This window comes from Pungitius pungitius, chromosome 3 (assembly GCF_949316345.1).
Source record: "Pungitius pungitius chromosome 3, fPunPun2.1, whole genome shotgun sequence".
In the NCBI taxonomy this organism is placed as follows: domain Eukaryota; kingdom Metazoa; phylum Chordata; class Actinopteri; order Perciformes; family Gasterosteidae; genus Pungitius; species Pungitius pungitius.
In genome coordinates, this window is record NC_084902.1 from 393686 (window position 1) to 413748 (window position 20063).

Below are 20063 nucleotides of genomic sequence, written 5' to 3' on the forward strand. Positions count from 1 at the left end.
ACAAATACACAAACATTGACTATTTATTAAATGTATTTTTAATAAAATAAAATACAATAATAATCTTTCTTCTTCTCAAGGTGGGGCCGCGCCCCATTGCCCTCTAAAAGGAGTTTAACTCAGGTGACCTGAAGAGACTTTCTTTGGCTGTTCCTTCTCTTCCAAATCCAACGACTCTCCTCATCCAATCCGTGTAACCTGCCGCCTCCGAGCACCTTTCTCGCTTGGTCATGTAGTCGTAGGTAATGTTAAATAAACAAAACAACGTGAAAGTAAACGCATTTTATTTTGAAGTCGTGCCGGAGCCGGACGTCAGAGGGAGGCTCGCGCCGCGGTAGGTGGGCTGCACGCGCGTTCACTCTGCGCAGCGGGGCGGGGCTTGTTTTGAGAGCGGACCAGAGAGAGAAGACTCACCAGGGAAGATGGCGACCGCGGGGTCCGCCGAACGGCGCGGTAGACCGGCCAAGTACGGAACCGTAGCTGGGTGCGGGTCCACTTCCAGTCCGCCGGAGAGGGAGCCGGAGCAGTGTGCGGGGAGGCGGCCTAGCGGCTGCCCGCCCCCCGCCCCCACGGCCTGTCGACTCCGCCGGACCCAGAGACGCCCCGGCAGCGGAGAGCGGCTCCGGAGGAGCGAGCCCGGGAGAGGGAGCTGCGCGGCGGGCAAGAGGGACCGCCACCCCCGGGAAGGTCAGTGTGGTTACCGGGCCGTTTGTTTTACCAACCAACGAGTGGAGTGTAACTTTATGATAAGTTTGGTGCGGCAGGAGGCCTGAGGACGTTAGTGGACGTCACTCAGTAAAAACTCATTGATGACGTCATGAACATGTTTTACGGTGTTGACAAACTGACCTCCAGTCAGCTGGGCCGGACACACGTGACCAAGAACAGCAGTAAGAACTGATCTCAGGTCTTCTGAGCGGCTTCTTTCAAGCTTTAAGTTTGATCTATACACTAGTCCTTAATAACTACTATAGTGGACTAGTTCACCACTATGTAGTACCACTAGTCCTTTCATAAGTACTACTATAAGTGGACTAGTCAGGACTAGTTCACTACTATGTAGTACCACTAGTCCTTTCATAAGTACTACTATAAGTGGACTAGTCAGGACTAGTTCACTACTATGTAGTACACACTAGTCCTCTAATAACAAGCACTATAGTGGACTAGTCCAGACTAGTTCACTACTATGTAGTACTGTAGTGGACTAAGTCAGATAAGTACGACATTATATAAATACGGTATACTAGTATTTTGTAGAAGAAGCTGACCATACTAGTTAAGTTAATGCACCAAATATGTGTCAGTAATACTTCTTGTACACTTATATATTATATATTTCTATATACTTATTTAATCTTTTGTGTTTAAAAAGTTGAGTTTTTAGTTGAATTCTTTACTTTCATTTTTGATTTAATGCATATTGATGTTTTTTCACAAATGCGTCAGTATTATTAACTGTATTTCTGTGTATATGTTCATATACGTTCATATCTATTCTTTTTGTCTTTTATCTTGAGTAAAACAATATTTTACTTCATGATGAATAAAGTTCTCTTTTTTCATCTGAGAATGTAGTGTTTATAATATTTGACTTCTCCATACAGACATTGATTCATAGCTTCTGTCTCCTCTGGTCCTCAGTAAAATAACATGTAAATAAATAATAATAACAATAAACAATCCTAATGCATCATGGGACTTTATTCTGTGCAGAGTGTTTCGTGTCTCCGGCCATCGTCACTAAATGTTGTGATTCTTCCTCACCACCAACTGGCAAACACAAGGTGAGTGCGAATTCCAGCGGTCCCTGAAGGCAGCAGCATGGTGCGTTCACTGACCCACAGAGGTTTGTGTTTCAGCCGGGGACCGAGGAAAGAGAGGAGGCGAAGAGGAGGACCTGTAGAGACAAAGATGTACCAGTAAGACCTGTGTCAATGGGATAATGTGTGTGTGTGTGTGTGTGTGTGTCTGGTCCTGTGTACATACACAGGACCAGACACACACACACACACAAGTCATTTTAACACAAGTCAAAAGTTTGTGTTAAAATGTAGGACCTTCTGCTTTGAGCCTCTCGGCCTTCCTTCTACCAGCTCTAAACCGAGGTGCTGTCAATCTGAGCTTCTTGAGGCTGAACTACTGCATTTCTCCTTCTCTTGGTCCTTCTGTCCTGGGGGGTCCTCATGAGAACGTTTGGTTTCCTCGACCCCACTTGAGAAATATTGAAAGTTCTTGAAATGTTCTGGAGGGACTGACCTTCCTGTTTTAGAGTTGGACTGTAGTGGAATAGATGAATTCACTGTGTAGAACACAGCTGATGCTCTCACACATTAAGAAGGCCGCTAATGAACTCTTGACTCTGCTGGAGCTGGTTGAAGGAAGGAAAAGGGTCAAAGCAGAAGGTCCAACATGGAAAACACGTTTTGCTTTGTTTAACACATAATTCCATATGTGATCCTGTATAAATAATTAAAAATAAAGAAGATGCCTTGAAGGAGAAAGTGTGTCCACACTGTTTGTGAGGAAAGCTTCTGGTTCCTCAGGGAGTTCTGTCGGACTCGGAGAACGAGGAACCTTTCAGCAGGAGGATCAGAAACATCTCCGCCTTCATCAGGAAAACCAAAAACTCAGTGGCCGTCTCAAGGTGAGGTCAGCCGGTCGCCGTGGTGACGTCCCAATGTGACAAATGGCTGACGTTTTCTTTTTCTTCTTCAGTGGTGCTCAGAGGAGTCAGAGCTGCAGTGAACCAGTGGAGGACCGAAGATGGAAGACGAAGGTCGTCACCCAGCCCGCCATCATGGACAGAGTGAGTTCCCCTGGTGACATATGACCCGTGTGTGGACTCCACAGGAAGGGACCATATACGGAGCGAGGGGAACGTACAGACCTGTCAATCATTGTGTAGCCCCGCCCTAAAGCGTCCCCTGCTTCATGGTCTGTTGGACTCTAAATGGACCATCATTCACTAAATGAACATCATGCTGCACTGAAGAAGACTTGAAACTGAGACCATGAACTCATGTTTACTGAGGGAATAACGTGGAGTCATGTGCTCATAATGTTCCATATGGAGGTTTATTGATCAGCTGATAGCGATTGTTCTGTGTCGTCTTCGCTCCTCCAGGTGGGCGTCAGTCACAGCTACGCAGCTGGGATCCTCCTCTCCTCGGAGAACAGCCGCTCCGTCTCGGCTCCGATCACCGCTGACCGCCGGCTGGCCTGGCGAGCCGTCGTCTCCTCCACTGCGGCCGCCACGGCCCCCCCGCACCCCGAGCGCTCCATCAGCCCCGAGAGCAACGACAGCATCTCCGAGGAGCTCAACCACTTCAAGCCCATCGTGTGCTCGCCGTGCACGCCGCCCAAGCGCCTGCCGGACGGCCGCCTGCTGGAGCCCGCCGTGGTGAAGTCCACGCCCAGGAACCTGACCCGCGGCCTGCAGAAGGCCACCAGCTACGAGGCCAGCCCCGCGGTGTTGCAGAAGTGGAGGCAGATCGAGCTGGACCGCCAGAGCCTCAAGACCAACTCCAGGGCGACGCTGACCAGCCCCGTCAACGAGGGGGGGCGGGACGGGCTGCGCGCCGCCAACAAGAGGAGGCTGCTGTTTGAGCCGCTGGCCGCAGACGCAGGCTCCTTCCAAAAGCACGCCGTGAAGATCCGGGTCCCCGCCATCCGCTACAGCAGCGAGGCCGGGCTCAGAGGGAGCTCCGACCTCCGGCCCGCAGTCGGCGCCCCTGAACCCGCCGGCGGTGGGTTGCTTTTCAGCCAAAAACAGTCCTTTTCACCGTATACCAAGAACTCCAATTTCCAGTCCTGTAAATTGGTGCCGAAGGCCTCTCCGAGTCCCAGGAAGGAGTCCGACAGCAGCCTTCACAACCAGGCGTTGTCGAGGAGGGGCACCAAGCGGGAGCAGAAGACCAAACACTTGGACTCGGAGCGGGACGCGGAGCCGAAGAAGAGCCGCTCGCTGACCCAGGAGGCCTTCGACGAGCGCTACGTCCGTCAGATCCAGCAGGAGCGCCAGGACCGGGCCGTCGCCTTGAGGCTGCAGAGACAGTTTGACCGGGAGAACCAGGCGGACGACCGCCGGAGGAGCCCTGAGCGGTACTTCCTGCGATCCTGGATGTCCAACCAGAACCTCCGACTGAGGCGCGGCCTGAGGAGGTCCCGACGAATCAACAAGAAGCACTAGCGGGCGAGTTGTGTGTGGACATGAACAAAGAGCTTCATGTATGCAAAGTGACAAAAGGTTTGAATGTTTCACCAAAACTCTAAAACTCTAAAATGCAGAAATCTGAACTCTCATCACGTCCAAAATCTATCGACTGGTATTAAAAGAGAATTGTTGCTTTAGAACCTGGAGGGGCTTCTGGGGTTACTCGTGGTCTGGTTCTTGAAGGTCTCTGGGGCTTCTGGGTTTACTCGTGGTCTGGTTCTTGAAGGTCTCTGGGGCTTCTGGGGTTCTCGGAGGTCTGTGCCTTTAGGAGCCCAGTATCTCCTCCCACCATGTCACTGGTCCAGTTCTTCCAGTCTCAAAGTTTGTGGGAAGTTCATCGCTGTGAAGCTGTGGATTCTGGACCGCAGAGACTTGTGGGTAATGTAGTCTCAGAGCCGTCCCACCACGTTTGGGTTGGAGAGAAGATCAGTGTGTTTGTGTTTGGGGGGAAACTGCAAAGAGAAGCTTTAAGGAAGAGACAATGTTTTATGTCTAAAGAGTGAAGACTGAAACATGAATGCAAATATTCTAAAGCTCTGAGATTAAAGTCCCAAATCTGTGAGTGCAACTTTATAAACAATGGTACAACAACAACAACAACAACAACAAGGTTTAACAGCGAGTTTACATGAGCAGCTGTGGACTTTCTTTAGCTCTACATTCATGTTATTACAATATCTGAGACATTTTACATGCTATATCATGTAATAATGTAATAATACAAAGTAATACACATCATTTAATGACCGTTAAACGTTGATCCTTTAAGTTAAGACGTGAATCTTAAGGACTTTTTAAACTGAAAATTCACTGCGATAATCAGCAGGAGACGAATCCATAACGACATCTGCTGCCAACGCTTTTAAAAGTCTATTAAAAGTCTCGTAATTGATGCATTTCAACTTTTACAATCGTATATTGTTGCTGTTGAGAGAGCAGATAAGCAACGGGGTGATGTATCTCTACTACAGTCTGATGGTTTTACTTCATGTATTCAGTACTGCAAGCTGTACTTCATGTACTTGTACTTTAATGTGAATGCTGCTTTGCTGTAAATCATTTCTTTCACATTCCTGCAGTTTACAGCTCAATCAACTTGTGTTAAATCATCCTGTTGGGACACTTCAGTCAGGAGGAGTGGACTTGTCTTCATGTATGAGATGATTATTATTGTTATTGACAGAGTTTCAAGCTTTTCTCTTTAGAGATTCTGAAGGGCTTTCTTTTTTTAAACTCTCTCCAACACTGATATGCACATTTTGTACTGTGAGCGTTTGCTGAGTGCCAAACAATCAGAGAGCGTGTGAATAGTTCATATTCAGCTGCTCGGAGGCATCACACTCACACATCGAGACGTGTGATGAGACACCGACTGATGACCATTGTGCTGCCAAAGTATCATCCGTATAATGAGGATAATCTCTGAGAACACAACCTACCAACATCACTTATTCTGCCAATCAATACAGAATATGAGTCATTTCTGAAGACACAAAGTGTTGAAAACATCCTCAGGTTACTTTTCTGTTCTTCAGTGATTTATGAAACAATAAACAAATGATCAATCAATAAATGATCTGTTTCAGTCCTGAACTAAATATACACTTAGACTAAATAGTTATATAAGTTGTATACATAGTTATTGTATCTCATATATTATATATAGCTGTATTATAATAGTATAAAACCATAGAGATTCCTCTCCTAATGTTTCTGAAGATCATGTTGGGCTGTTTCAAAATAATATATTGTCAAATGATGCAAATCCAGCACTGATGTATTAATATTTACACAGTAACCATTGAATAAAAACTACAAGTAGTAAAATGTTAAATGTTTAAAGTGAGTGACTAATATATTATTTCTACATTTCTGGTGTTTTATTGCCCTTCATTTGTTTTGTTTTTTTAATTGCGCGGTGGGAAAGGAATAGAACGCGCGCACTATGACGCGCAATGTGAGTGGCTCGGGCACGCGGGCGCGATAACGTGCCATACCACGTGGTCTTTTCACGTGAGCCAATCAAATGCGTCCAGATCACAGGTGCCGCGCTCTTAGCGGAAGAGAAGATGTCTGCTGCGAGGAACGGAAAGAATGGAATTCTGGAGAAAGTGAGTTTAAAAACACACTAAACAAGTGTGATAGTTTTGGGCCGGATGTGAAGAAATGCCCCCCCCCCCCCACGGTACTCAGGCTATAAGAGCGGGAATTCAGCCTCTGTGAGCCGGCCAGCTTCATCTCGTCGGTGCTGCCGTTATCCAGCGGAGCCAACGCTAGTAGCCTAAGCTAACGCTAGCAGCCTAAGCTAACGCTAGCAGCCTAAGCTAACGCTAGTAGTCTAAGCTAACGCTAGCAGCCTAAGCTAACGCTAGCAGCCAAAGCTAACGCTAGTAGCCTAAGCTAACGCTAGCAGCCTAAGCTAACGCTAGTAGTCTAAGCTAACGCTAGCAGCCTAAGCTAACGCTAGCAGCCAAAGCTAACGCTAGTAGCCTAAGCTAACGCTAGCAGCCTAAGCTAACGCTAGCAGCCTAACCTAACGCTAGCAGGCTGTATTCGTGATAAAATAAGCGGAATCCGTTGATTGACGTTGTGCTCGTTTCCAGTTGCTGCAGACAAGAGACCAGACTCCATTTTGTTACTTCTTAAAGTAACGTGTTTTTATTTCTGTCGGCGCACGTTAAAAACAGTGACGTCATCCATGTAGAACTCAGTTTAGATATAAAGGTACATAGAGCACATTCCAGCTTTATTGTGAGTTAGTTTCTCATCAGAATTTTTCCTTGGTAATTTCTATTTGGTTGGTTTGATACATTAAGTTAACAATAAAACATGTTAAGATGCTTACTCTTTTGCTTATTTGTTACCATATATTTTATGTGTACTTAGCCGGTCTATTTGTATTGATCCAAACCTATTTGGTACATGTTCTATACATATAAATGCCTAAATAATACAATACGTCAATGATGGTGAGAAGAATCAACCTCAGGGAAAAAAGTGTTATGTGACTGAATAGTTGAAAAAAGCTAAAATGTCTGAAACAGGAAGTAGTCCTGCAGATGACTAATATTGCTGATAATGATGAATCCTGTTGGAAATGCGTTTCAGTGGCGCATTGATGAGAAACCAGTGAAGATTGATAAATGGGACGGAGCTGCTGTGAAGAACTCTCTAGATGATGCAGCGAAGAAGGTGAGCTTTTATTCTGAAGGGTTGTCTGCTATCATCAGTGGTCAGTAACCGATGATGATGATGACGATGATGACGACCCCCTCCAGGTGCTGCTAGAAAAGTATGGCTACGTGGAGACCTTTGGACTGGTGGATGGTCGTCTGGTCATCTGCACAGTCTCCTGTCTCTTTGCCATGTTGGCTCTGATCTGGGACTTCCTGCACCCCTTCCCTGAGTCCAGACCGGTTCTGGCATGCTGCGTCATCTCATATCCTTCTGAGGCCCCATGACACCCCCCCACCCCCCCCTCTCAGCCCAGGTGAACAGGTCCAAAGGTTTCACTTCTGAGGTTCTGATTCCGGGTGATGATCCCACATATGACTGGGTGGTGTGAGTGACCGGTGGTGTTGACTTCCTTGCATATATCAGGTGGAGCTGGTGGCCCTACATATGACTAGGGTTGGCTACAGAGAACTGGTGCCATGTTGGTTCCTATAGGACCGATATCTACCCAAACGCTGCGCTCATCTTGTTCATTCCTTTCGGTGTCTGACTCTATTGAACAACTTTATTTACTCCGTCCTCGCAGCAGCTAACGTAGCTAAAGTAGCTAGCTAGCATCTCCCTTCCATTTATAGTCATTGAGGTCAGTGTTTCCCCTCCAGAAATAAAGTTATTTTGCTGTGCACGGAACTTCTGCCCGATGCACACAGGCAGACACCAGAGGACACAAAGCGCGTCCCAGTGCTTTCTATAAATCGGTTCAGGCACCGAGTCCAACGATAGCCATCCCTACATTTATTGGGTGGTGTTGGGAGTCCCTTTATATATGAAGGTTGGAGTTGTCGTGGTGTCCTTCCTTAGCTCCTCCATCACCTACTTCATCATGATGGGCATCCTGACGCTTTACACCTCCTACAAGGAGAAGAACATCTTCCTGGTGTCTCTGCAGAGGGACCCTTCAGGACTGGATCCAGACCACGTGTGGCAGCTGTCCTCGTCCCTGAAGAGGTGAGGACAGTTACCCAGAATGCACTCTGATGACCCACAGACGTACATTGGGTGTACTTACATGTACTTTGTTTCAGGTTTGATGACCAATACTCGCTAAGAGTTTCCTTCTCTGACGGGAAGTGGAGGAACTGTCGCGAGGCCGAGTTCACCAAGTCGGTGTCTTCGTTCTTCGACGAGAACGGGACTTTGTCCATGGACCAGTTTGAGAAATGTGTCTCTAAACTCCACGACACGCTGGCCTCCGACAAGAAGACCAAGTAACCAGTGTATCAGTACGTCAATACACCAGTGTATAATAAAGCATTTCTCCTCCCTCACATGATGTCATCTTAAAGCTCATGATGCGTTCAAAGACACTCAGACAGTCAAAGACTCAATGTCAGCTGCAACAAGCAGACTTCAAAATGAAAAATTCCCTAAAAGATCCTGGTGTCTGATGTTGTCTTCGGTTTCTGGACATCACACCACCTCAGATCCACCATCCGCCATCTAAAATCCCCCATTTAACACAACATGACATCACTGGTGGGCGCAGCCTCTGATTGGTAAAGATCCAGAATGTTATTAATGTCTGAAGCTTTTCTTTAGCATCTTTATGATCTGTGTGAGTGAGTGAAGCCTTAAAACCGAAAGTGGTAACTTTACTCTGAATGTGTTTCCTTTTTTAAGTTTGGGTGATAGACCCCCCCCCCCCCCCGACCCTTTGTGCAGGATACGCGGTTTGAAGATGGATGGAAGTTTGAAGAATTAAACATGGAGATTGTTACAGAAATGTTTGTTTGTTTATTTAATTCCTCCAGCAGGTGGCGCTGCTGTGCTATTCAACGACAGACTCCATCTGTTCACTAATACGCAGTATATAAGTACAATAGTAAGAGATTTGACGATAAATAGATATAAAAGCATCAGTTAATTCACCTAAACCATTTATTATATTTGTATAAAGATGCTGCTCATTTGACTTTATAGAATTTAAAATTCATCATTGGTTAATGAGCTAAAATTACCAACAAAGTATATCAACATAAGACCATAAAGAGTACTGTGCAAAACTATATATGCTTGCCTGGTTGTGATGCGTTTGATAGTATTAAAGAGTATTGATCAAAGTTATTGAAGTATTTTTCAGGAAGTCTGCTGCAGTACTCAAGTACTTCTCAACATATTTACATTTAATGTTACTAGATTTAATGAAGTGAACTAATAATCCACCTGCATTATTTAAGAATACTCACGGCGGTGTGGGGCGGGGTTAGTGTGCAGGGGGCGGGGTTAGTGAGGGGGCGGGGCCAGGAGGGATCAGACCAGTGTGATGGAAACAGTTGCTGTGTCTCATGGGACATAATGGGGACACATACACACTGACCGGGTGATAGGATGGAGCTTTTAGGGGGACATAGTTCGTCAATAGAGTCAATCAATGATCAAAAATCAGTTACCACTCAGTACTTCACCTAAATGGTGGAAGGAGCTCTGTGATGACAGAGTCTTTTCTGGGGAAGAGAAGTAGTTCAGTCTTGTGCGGGTTGATCTTCAGGTGGTGAGCGGACATCCACTGAGAGATGTCAGTCAGACATGCAGAGATCCGTGCCGCCACCTGAGTGTCCGAGTCGGGGAAGGAGAGAATTAGTTGGGTGTCGTCGGCATAGCTGTGATCGGAAAAACCATGCGAGTGAATGACGGAGCCAAGAGAGTTGGTGTAGATTGAGAAGAGAAGGGGACCCAGGACGGAGCCCTGAGGAACTCCAGTAGTAAGAGGACAAGGTTCCTACACAGATCCTCTCCAAGTTACCCGGTAGGTGCGACCATCAAGGGACGATGAGAGAAGAGAGAGCGCGGAACCTGTGACCCAAGTTCCTGAAGGGCAGAGATAAGGATCTGGTGGTTTACTGTGTTGAATGCTGCAGAAAGGTCCAGAAGGATGAGGACGGAGGAGAGAGAGGCGGCTCTAGCAGCGTGGAGTTGCTCTGAGACAGCGAGGAGAGCAGTTTCTGTGGAATGGCCTTGAAGCCTGACTGGTGGGGGTCACGAAGGTTGTTACGGTGGAGATAGGAGGAGAGTTGGTTAAAGATGCACGTTCAATCATTTTGGACAGAAAGGGAAGAAGGGATACCGGTCTGTAGTTGTTTTCTTCAGAAGGGTTGAGGGTGGGTTTCTTCAGGAGTGGGTTAACGCCTCCTTCAGAGAGTTGGGGAAACAGCTAGATAACAGAGCATTGTTAATGAGACAGGTGAGGAATGGAAGAAGATCTGGGGCGATAGACTGTAGGATGTGGGATGGAATGGGGTCGAGGGGACAGGTGGTGGGACGGGCAGAGGTTACCAAGGTAAGAACTTTGTTAGAAGACTTTGTTATGTGCCATAAGACTTTGAGGCCGCAACTCACCGCTGCAGATTCAGCAATGGAAGTTTTGGGCATGCACCCCTCTGGTTCATTGCCCTCTACCCCACAGGACCAGGAGAGAAGCTCTGGCGAAGGTTTGAGTTGAACATCTTTTGGCCTCCTCCAGTCATTCCCAGTTCACCTGCACTACACGCTTGGGTTTATAACGCACCACCAGATAATGATCAGAGTGTCCAAAACATGCAACTTCTAATTAGATACGATTACATAATCGATCATCAATCTTCGGCCTAGAGGACTCTTTGAAGCACTTTAACCTTTGATGCTGTAATTCATTTAATTTCTCTGTTCTGGGACTAATAAAGGATTTTCTTATTTCTTAACATTCTGGAGAACACAATTCATGAGCTAATATGAAAACCTTTGGTCATTGAGTCATTTCATCTAATGCAACCCTCACCCAGGTGTTGAGGGCAATTGCATCACTTGATTATTAATAAAGTCCCTCGGGTCAAAGGTCACTTCAGCCTGTCAACACGTTTGTCCCAGAGGCTTCTTCACATTAGCCACAGTCTCCACTAATTCCCTCTGAAGCAAATTAGTCCGAGCGGTGAGACCAATCAGCCCGAGCAGACCTCACTGGTTGTACGGAGAGCAATAATGACCTCAGGCCGCTCTGAGACAAAACACACATTGGATAACAACTCTGGAAAAGTTGGATATGTGTTGTAACATTCAGACTCTTAAAAGTGCAGGGATCCACAATTGTGTCACAAGATATCAGACAAAACCTGTAAAACCTTGTTCCTGTCCCAGATCAAACAGCTTGTTGATACAGCTGTGATCAGCACGTTAACAACTTGCCAGCCAGTTGTGAGCGAGTTGTCCAGCAAGCAGTGATCTACGATTGGTGAACAGCGGTTCAGGTGGGCAGTACTTGATATATACTGGGATTCTGTCAGAATCTATATGGTGATATGAATACTGCCCCTCTCCCATCAAGCTTGATCAACTGACTTTTACAATTTCTAGGTCTAAATCTGTCTCTTGGATCCGATCGTTTTATTTGACGAGTGTGACTGCCCCTGTCTGTAATCAGTACCCTTTTGTACCGTTGTTCCTCGAGAGTAGACTGCTTGATGCAGAGCATCTGGTCCCAGAACAGGAGGGGTATCACTAATAAAATAAAATGAAACATATTGAATTGCTTGTTCAAGAGTCTTGACACCCAATGGCTACCTCCTTGTGGGAGAATAGTCACTTAGGAGTCCTGGTGGGCAAATGTGTGGTAGCTCCTGTCGTCAGCGTGTGAATGGATGTGAATAATGACCAATATTGAAACAAGCACTTTGAATCCATTGATCTTCTGAACACAATAAGACTTTACGTCATACGGTCCAGGTCTTCTCTTTGGTCCCGACCTTCAACCTTTTCTGTTTGGGTGGAACCACAGTTACAGGTGTGAAACTACAGATGCTCAAATCTGACTTTTATCGGTCTCGATAATGAAATCTGTGCTTTGGGTGTGGTCCTAAACCGAATATTGTCAAGCTGTGTTGACACTATCAGCGACAAATGGAAGGAAGTAGGGAACGATGACTTCACTTATTCCACAACGATAGGACATAGGGGACGAGGACGGGGTAGGGTGGAGGGTATGACCCTTCGGCCACAAGGACATTATGAGTACAGGAAGGACGATGAGAGGGTGAAGCGACAGGTCACGTGAGGTCATGGAGGTCTTGGGGTTGAGGGATGGGGTTAAGGTCAGGGAGGACGATGTAAAGACGAGGATGTCGTGGGGGCGAGGATGTTAAGGTCAGGGAGGATGAGGTGAAGACGAGGACGTTGTGAGGAAGGGAAGGCAATGTAAAGATGAGGAGGTGCTGGGGGCGAGGACGACGAAAATGTAAGGGTGAGGACATCTTGAGGTCAGGGAGGACGATGTAAGTGGGAGGACTTTATGAGGCCGGGAAGGACAACGTGAAGGCTAGGAACACGTGAGATCAGGCTGATGACAGGGCGTAGGTGACAACAACAACAGGATAATGATACTGATGGGATTTGACGTGATCTGATTGGCTCGTGTGGGACCTGACAAAATAGGTCCATCCGGATAGTTAGGCTCCTTACTTGTAAAAAGATACAGAGGGACAGCAGCAGTCTGCAGTTGATGGACAATGAGTCATGAGGATGTCATCCCATATTTTTTCGTCCTTTAAAAAGAATGTTGAATTCAACTTCATCTTACTTTATTCTTGGAGCTCATGTGGGGGTTGGCAGTTTGAAGTACTTATATTTCCTGTTAACTTTAATGTTATACATTGTCATAGTCATCATCAACATTGGTGTCATTGTGGTTATCTGCATGAACAGAAGCTTACATGAACCCATGTACCTTTTCCTCTGCAGCCTGTTTGTAAATGAGCTGTTTGGTAGTACAGGGCTGTTTCCATTCCTCCTGGTTCAGATCCTCTCAGACATTCACACTGTTTCTGCTCCACTTTGTTTCCTGCAGATTTTCTGTTTGTACACTTATGCAAATATAGAGTTTTCTAACTTGGCCGTCATGTCTTATGACAGATATCTTGCCATCTGTTGTCCTCTACAATATAACACACGTATGACATTTAACAAGGTGTGTATCTATATTTTCGTCATATGGCTTTATTCCTTTGTGAGATGCATCATAAATCTATCCTTAAGCATCCGTTTGAATTTTTGTGGAAACATCATTAACAGTCTGATTTGCAGTAACTACCTTGTTGTTAAGTTGGCGTGTTCTGACACTCAAGTGAACAACATTTACGGACTTTTTGGTGTGGTTCTCGCTATTTTAGTCCCCCTGGTTCCAATCCTTTTCTCCTACATGAGGATCCTGAAGGTTTGTTTCTCTGGTTCTAAACAGACCAGACAGAAAGCCGTCAGTACCTGCTCACCTCACCTCGCTTCTCTGCTCAACTTCTCCTTTGGCTGCTGCTTTGAAATCATTCAGAGTAGGTTTGATATGAGCAGTGTACCGGGAGGGCTGCGTATCGTCCTCTCTCTGTATTTTCTCATCATACAGCCTCTTTTGAATCCCATCATGTTTGGATTGCAAATGTCACAGATACGAAATACATGTAAACATGTCCTTTGTCATAAAAGATTGAATTGTTGCAGAGATCCCACAGGTTGACATAAAGTTTTACTAAACCAATTTAAATGTCTCGAACTGAAATTTTTGTGTATCGGTAAGACACATTTATCAAGTTAGTGTCAATTTATTCTGTCTTTTGCAACTAAAATCTCTGCGTTTGATCGACAGAAGCACAAAAAAAATCTACTGACAAGGTGGAGTAAGTCCACAATGCATTGCAGTACACTCGGTTAGTGTGGCTAGTTTGTCACAAAAAAGAAAAAAGAAAAGAGGCGTTTCTATAAAAGCTAAAATAAACTTGGCTCTTAGATTTGCTCATTTTAGAAACAGTGGGGAATGTTGACACTTTTATGCATTTACAGTGGAGGAAATAAATATTATAATCCGTGACTGTTTTTTGACAAAGAAATACATTTAAAAAATAATCACTCAATTGAATACAGACACTAACCATGGCGAGCTGGTACGTCATAGGCGGGCGACGCCGGGACCAGGACGCTCGAAAGGCAAAACCATTCATCTCTGAAAGGCCGAATCAAGTGCCACGGGCACATTCGTAACCGGAGACGTTCCCTCTGAGGGAACTCGAGCTGCGTAAAATGCTGTGGGAACGCCAATACCCACTCCACCATCCGAGCAAGTGACCGTGATGTGAAGTTAATGCGCACCCTCAGACGAGAGCACCTGTGCTCCAGGCGTAGAGTTAAGGTCTAGACGATAAAATCTCACGTGTGGGGAGAGGACCAGCCTGCCGCCATGCAAACGTCATTCAGCGATACTTTTCCTGACAAAAGGGCTTTAGAAGCCGCCATACCCCTGGTAGAATGGGCCCGGACAGCCAAAGGTGCGGGCTGGCCGGCCGATTCATAAGCATGTGTGATGGCCTCAACCACCCACTTGCTTATCCTCTGCTTAGACACCGGGCCCCCAGTATTGGGAGGCCCGAAGCACACAAACAACTGTTCAGAGAGCCTACACAGGGCGGTCCTGCGGACATAGAGGTCTAGGGCTCTGACTGGGCAGAGGAGGTTGAGCTTCGCCTGGTCCGACGTCAGGAACGGGGGAGGACAGAATGCCTGCAGCACAATAGGCCCGACCGTAGTGGATGGGACCTTAGGAATATAGCCGGGGGAAGGTAGTAAGAACACCTTCACCATACCGGGTGCAAATTCCAAGCACGATGGGGCTACCGAGAGGGCTTGCATATCTCCAACTCTTTTGAGGGAAGAAATAGCAAACAGGAAGAGGGTCTTAAGAGCCACATACTTCAATGCGACCTCTGCCGTGGGCTCGAAGGGAGCGGGAGAGACCCTCAAGTACGATGGCCAGGTCACAGGACGGAACTCTAGTGGTGGCTGCTGGCCTCAGGGTGCCACGAAGGAAGCGGGATACCAGTGGATGTCTCCCCAGAGAACGCCCATCTAGTGGGGCATGGGTTGCCGACAGGGCCGCCACATATACCTTCATAGTGGACGGGGATAAACTTGTGGCGAAACGTTCCTGCAGGAACTCCAGTACTGAACCGACTGGGCAGTTAACTGGGTCCAGCTGTCGTTCCCCACACCAAGTGGCAAAAAGCCTCCATCTACCGGCATACGCCTTGTAGCGGGGGCTCTGAAGTAGAGGATGGTCGCCACGACCTCGGTCGAGTGACCGGATCCTAAGAGGCGGGTCACCTCGAGGGCCACGCCCATGGTTTCCATAGGCGAGGGTGAACGATGGACCCTGACGCCTGAGACAGCAGGTCCAACCTGATGGGGGTCTCCAACGGAGGACCTGCGAGGAGCGACAAACGGTCCGCGAACCATACTCGGACCGGCCAGAGCGGGGCTACTAGCAGTAGGCCACCGTCCTGACGGACCCTCTCCAGAGCCCCTGGGAGCAGAGCAACCAGGGAGAACCACAGAGGACAAATAGAAGTAAAAGGTCCACCTCGGCACGGCCGAGGTGTCACCAAAGGTGTTCCACCACAACGGGATGGAGTCTCCAGTCCCTGGCCCTTGGCCCCTGTCTCGACAGGGTGTCTGCCCCCTGGGCCAGAGCTTGCAGGCAACACAGAGTGACCTCGACCAGACGGCGCTGGTTTCCCCTCGGGGAGAACCCCTTGGCCCTGAGCCACCACTGCAACGGTCTCAAGTGTAGGCAGCAAAGGATCACGTAGGATGCCGCTGCCAGAAGACCTAGCAGTCTCAGAAACTGTTTTGCAGTGGGTGGCTGGCCTAGCTTGGCCTGCTTGACTGCAGGGAGGGTCGAAACTACTCGAGCGGGAGACGGATGTGCCCGCGTCGTGGTCGAATCCCAAATAACGCCCAGGAAGGTGGTCCTCTGCACTGGGGACAGCACGTTTTCCTGGCGTTGAGTCTCAGCCGCCGAGTAAGCCTTGCCCACCAGAGCCGAGGTAGTCCTCAAAGGCTTGGTGGACAGCACCGGTGTCCTTAGCGACACGGCCGCGGATACATGGCCCGCCAGGGCCTAGCCTCAGCTAGAGACGAGTACAAAGCCGTACGTAGGTCGTACACGCGAGTGGACACTGGTTTCCGCCAGGACACCCACACCTCATTGTCGGCCAGCTGATGTGGAATCTGTCAGCGGCTCGGGTGAGGACCACCAGCGGTTCTTGGGCTGCAGCGGGGGAATGAAGCGCCTCGACGTCAGCCTCCAATGCCCCCTCGAGGGCTAGCTGAGCGTGCTCCACGCCCCAGCAGACGACGCATATAATGAAACGGGTGCAAGGGCGGGCACACTGTACATACCGCTCAGCCATTACTACTAGTCAAACTTCACACGCACTAGATGAAGGCACAGAGATGAATGCCTTTAGCGCCCGGGTCCTGGCGTCGCCCACCTATGACGTACCAGCTCGCCATTGGTTAGATTTCACACGTGCTTCATGACGCGGTCACGCAGAGGCGGTCACGCAGAGGCGTTCCCACAGCGTTTTTACGCAGCTCGAGTTCCCTGAGAGGTAACCTGATTACTATCCAAGGGATAACTTTCAAAATGTTTCCATTATAAAATGGGCGGCATCATAATGGGAGCAGGTTTGCACTGTGTGGGTAGTCAGCGTATTATTAACCCGGGCTTGACATTAACATTTCTGCTCACCAGCCACTGTGGCTAGTGGTTTTCCAGTTACTAACCTCTCAGCAATTTCATTAGCCCCTGCTTAAGACAAAGACAAAAAGAGTAGCTCATTGCATATAACATCACAGCCAGTGAAAGCTATGACCATGACCCGAACACTCAAAATTTGACGCTAGTTCTTTCCTACGATTGATTTTAAAAAGTAATGTTAATTCATCCATTTCAATGAATCAACATGTCAAATCCCATGAATAGATATAAAGATTTACAAGTGTAATTACCAGAGGTGGGAACAAGTCACTGTTAGGCAAGTCACAAGCAAGTCTCAAGTCATTGCCCTCGAGTCCCGAGTCAAGTCGAGTCAAAGACGAAGCAAGTCCCAAGTCGAGTCACAAGTCACAGCCAACAAGTCTCAAGTCGAGTCACAAGTCGTACCATTTTTGTTTCGAGTCATTTCGAGTCCTTTTATTATAGTGGGGACGGGGAACCCTGGGTGATGGTGCGCTGCCTCACAGACCTAGACTACGAAGGGAAGGGTAACGGTGGATCGACTGTGACTGTGTTATAGTACTGTAACGCTCACCCCAATGCTGCAGCGTAAATAAGGAGGCGATGACTGGCTTGCAACTCCGCTGCATTTATTTATATAAAACAACTCAACTTCGGTCACTGTTGGCCGTCACCACGCCGAACGAACACTTCCGCATACACGGCCCCCCAAAACTCGGGTTGTCTCGCGTAACTACAGCTGGTAACAGCATAACGTGAACACATGCAACATCTGCATAACTGATTAACTAATAACTTTAACTCAGCTCATTACACTACTTTAAAACGGACGTTGACATAATGTTGACGAGGATTTCCATCGGAGTCTGAATCCGGGTTAAAAAATCCCGATTTTTGTAACCATGAACGAGCTGTCTCGTTGATACGGTCAAATGGACTGCAGTGATTGGATGTCGTTCAGGCAGCGCGCTCTCTGCATACAGGTGGCGCACATTTTTTTGACAGATGCAGATAAACAGAGCGGCGCAGTGGTGTGAAAATGTATTCCCCCAGTTTTCATGGGAAGTAGCAAGTCTTCTTGAGTCAAAAGGCTCGAGTCCAAGTCAAGTCACGAGTCATCGGTGTTCAAGTCCAAGTCGAGTTGCAAGTCTTTGTACGTTTTGTCGAGTCGAGTCTCAAGTCATCAAATTCATGACTCGAGTCTGACTCGAGTCCAAGTCACATGACTCGAGTCCACACCTCTGGTAATTACTGCAGGAAAGTTACTTTAATGCAAGAAAGTAGACGACGGTCGGGCAACTGGGGCGATGATGAAAGAGCTTTTATTGCTCCATTTGGAGATGTTGAGATGGGTTATCTTATTGTGAAAGGTCAGCCCGGCTAATTGACCAGCGTTAGCATCCTTTTACAGACTGGTTAGGAACATTTTAACTTTCATAACAGTATGTGGCTCGAAAGGTAGTGAGCTAACGCTTACTTTAACACCGGTAAATCACAAATACGTTTATCAATAGTTTAAAAACGTGGGCCTGGGTTTGGAAACAGTGACGTTAGCTGGTGAAGAAGTACTTAATTATCTTTGTCCGTTTAGTCGCAATGCGACTTAGCAGGACGTGGTTGGCGTTTTTCCTCTTAAGGTGTGGCGGTTAAACTGCTTGCGGCGCTTAACTCTGGGATAATTCACTGGCTTGGCAAATCTTCATAGCTCCAGCCAAAGTAAGATCAGTTTCTCTCTCTCACTTTTTGGTCATTACTCCCAAAAACAATTTGATCAAGAATCATTGACTCTCTAAGTTCTCCAAAGTTACACATTCTAACTTTTATTCTCAAGTCTGTTACAAAGGCATCAAAACTCTGTGGATGTGTGATCGAAATACACAATTCACTGTTCAAACGTCTCGTTCTTCTTTTCCGAACAGTGTTCATCAAACTTTTCCACAACTTTGTTGAAGCGTTCACTTTCATCCTCGTTAGCAAACACAAACGTGTTGAATACTTCCACAGCTTGAGGTCCAGCGCCTCTGGCTTGGTATCCCATCCGAGGGCCTGCAGCTAAAGCTTAAATTGTTGTTTAAGCGTCCTCCATTCACAATCCACATTTCCAGTCCCCTTCAGAGGTTCAGGCGGCTTCAAATTTTCCATAACTTCTGGTGGACCCCACACCTGATACCATGTGATGTTACTGACTCAAGCCACAACTCAAGTGTTGTACAAGTACTTTTATTTCCATTTCACCGTGCTCCACACTTCCCACATGTAGTAGCATTTTTGTAGTAATTCTGTCTTCCTGTAACCTGTTCCTAGATGCTCTATTTATGCACCAACCACAGGTGCCACCCCCTAATGGTTTGGAGTTATATTTTACATATCATTACAGTGGGTATTATCAGGTTTAAAAAAGCCTGTTAGTTTTGGCTCTTTGGGTCTACGCCACACCCACGCAATTTTGTTGTGGCGCTCAGGTCTGCGTAGCTGGCCGGTATCCACGCCGCACCCGCAACAGTCAGAAAGCTACAGACAAGTCTGGCGCAAAGTTGGTGCAGATCTGCATAGTGACTGCTGCCTGAATCTGCTGATTCGAAAATGGATATGGTTACACAAAAATGTCACACTTAATGGCAAAATATGCTTAATCAACTTGAAATAGCACGAGAGCTCCACGTTGTTCTGTTTTGAAGTGAGGAACGTAACGTCCCTCCAGTAGCTCTTCTGCTGCTGCTGCTGCTTGTTACTCTTTATCCAGCTTGACAAGCTAGTGTTAGCTTGTTAATAACAGCAGTAAAGCAGTTAGCAAGACTAAAGACACGTTCACAGGGCTCTCAGTCACTCATTTCAGTCTTTAGTCAAACCTTCCCTCAACACATTTTGTCACACAAAAAAAAAAATAGGTTGCATAGGTTCAACCGCCCCGTCGGCTCCAGGGGAGCGTCCGCCCCCGTAAACCGTAACGTCCGCGCCACCCTCTGTCGACCATATCGTCCGCGCCACCCCAACGCCCCCCATGTTAACCGTATGTCAAACAAAAATGTCACTCCAAGGTTTTTTGAAAAGTTGTGAGCTCTGGTTTCAGAATTCCTTTGAAATCTC

The 20063-nt window shown here is 47.1% G+C and overlaps 3 protein-coding genes across 4 annotated transcripts; all 3 read left to right on the forward strand.

The window, feature by feature from the left end:
• Positions 1-86: 86 nt before the first annotated feature.
• rnf169 (ring finger protein 169) lies at positions 87-6033 on the forward strand. 2 transcript variants are annotated; one of them, XR_009955899.1, is made up of 7 exons: positions 87-687; positions 1717-1787; positions 1863-1922; positions 2547-2647; positions 2719-2809; positions 3128-4399; positions 4443-6033. XR_009955899.1 is itself a non-coding variant. In XM_062560925.1 (6 exons), exons 1-6 carry the CDS (start codon positions 423-425, stop codon positions 4190-4192), a joined length of 1653 nt encoding a protein of 550 aa, XP_062416909.1. In that variant the 5' UTR covers positions 87-422; the 3' UTR covers positions 4193-6033. The 2 variants fall into 2 exon arrangements, 1 of the variants encoding a protein (XP_062416909.1); XM_062560925.1 differs by having other exon boundaries at positions 3128-6033.
• A 144-nt stretch (positions 6034-6177) lies between these two features.
• spcs2 (signal peptidase complex subunit 2) lies at positions 6178-9173 on the forward strand. Its single transcript, XM_062560938.1, has 5 exons — positions 6178-6327; positions 7325-7408; positions 7495-7654; positions 8263-8398; positions 8476-9173. The coding sequence occupies exons 1-5, from the start codon at positions 6286-6288 to the stop codon at positions 8660-8662; spliced, it is 609 nt and encodes a 202-aa protein (XP_062416922.1). The 5' UTR covers positions 6178-6285; the 3' UTR covers positions 8663-9173.
• Positions 9174-9689: 516 nt separating this feature from the next.
• On the forward strand, positions 9690-19543 carry LOC119209168 (olfactory receptor 4E2-like). The gene is made up of 3 exons (XM_062561619.1): positions 9690-12510; positions 12563-13874; positions 19439-19543. The coding sequence occupies exons 2-3, from the start codon at positions 12972-12974 to the stop codon at positions 19541-19543; spliced, it is 1008 nt and encodes a 335-aa protein (XP_062417603.1). The 5' UTR covers positions 9690-12510; positions 12563-12971.
• The last annotated feature ends 520 nt before the right edge of the window (positions 19544-20063 follow it).

Bases quoted from the DNA above. Each gene is read 5' to 3' on its own strand.
- rnf169 (XM_062560925.1), top strand. From the start codon at position 423: ATGGCGACCGCGGGGTCCGCCGAACGGCGCGGTAGACCGGCCAAGTAC. The intron at 688-1,716 runs GTCAGTGTGGTT...TATTCTGTGCAG, and splicing joins GGACCGCCACCCCCGGGAAG to AGTGTTTCGTGTCTCCGGCC. The intron at 1,788-1,862 runs GTGAGTGCGAAT...TTTGTGTTTCAG, and splicing joins CACCAACTGGCAAACACAAG to CCGGGGACCGAGGAAAGAGA.
- spcs2 (XM_062560938.1), top strand. From the start codon at position 6,286: ATGTCTGCTGCGAGGAACGGAAAGAATGGAATTCTGGAGAAA. The intron at 7,655-8,262 runs CATATCCTTCTG...GCTCCTCCATCA, and splicing joins TCTGGCATGCTGCGTCATCT to CCTACTTCATCATGATGGGC. The intron at 8,399-8,475 runs GTGAGGACAGTT...ACTTTGTTTCAG, and splicing joins CTGTCCTCGTCCCTGAAGAG to GTTTGATGACCAATACTCGC.
- LOC119209168 (XM_062561619.1), top strand. From the start codon at position 12,972: ATGTTGAATTCAACTTCATCTTACTTTATTCTTGGAGCTCATGTGGGG. The intron at 13,875-19,438 runs GTCCTTTGTCAT...TGTGGCGCTCAG, and splicing joins TACGAAATACATGTAAACAT to GTCTGCGTAGCTGGCCGGTA.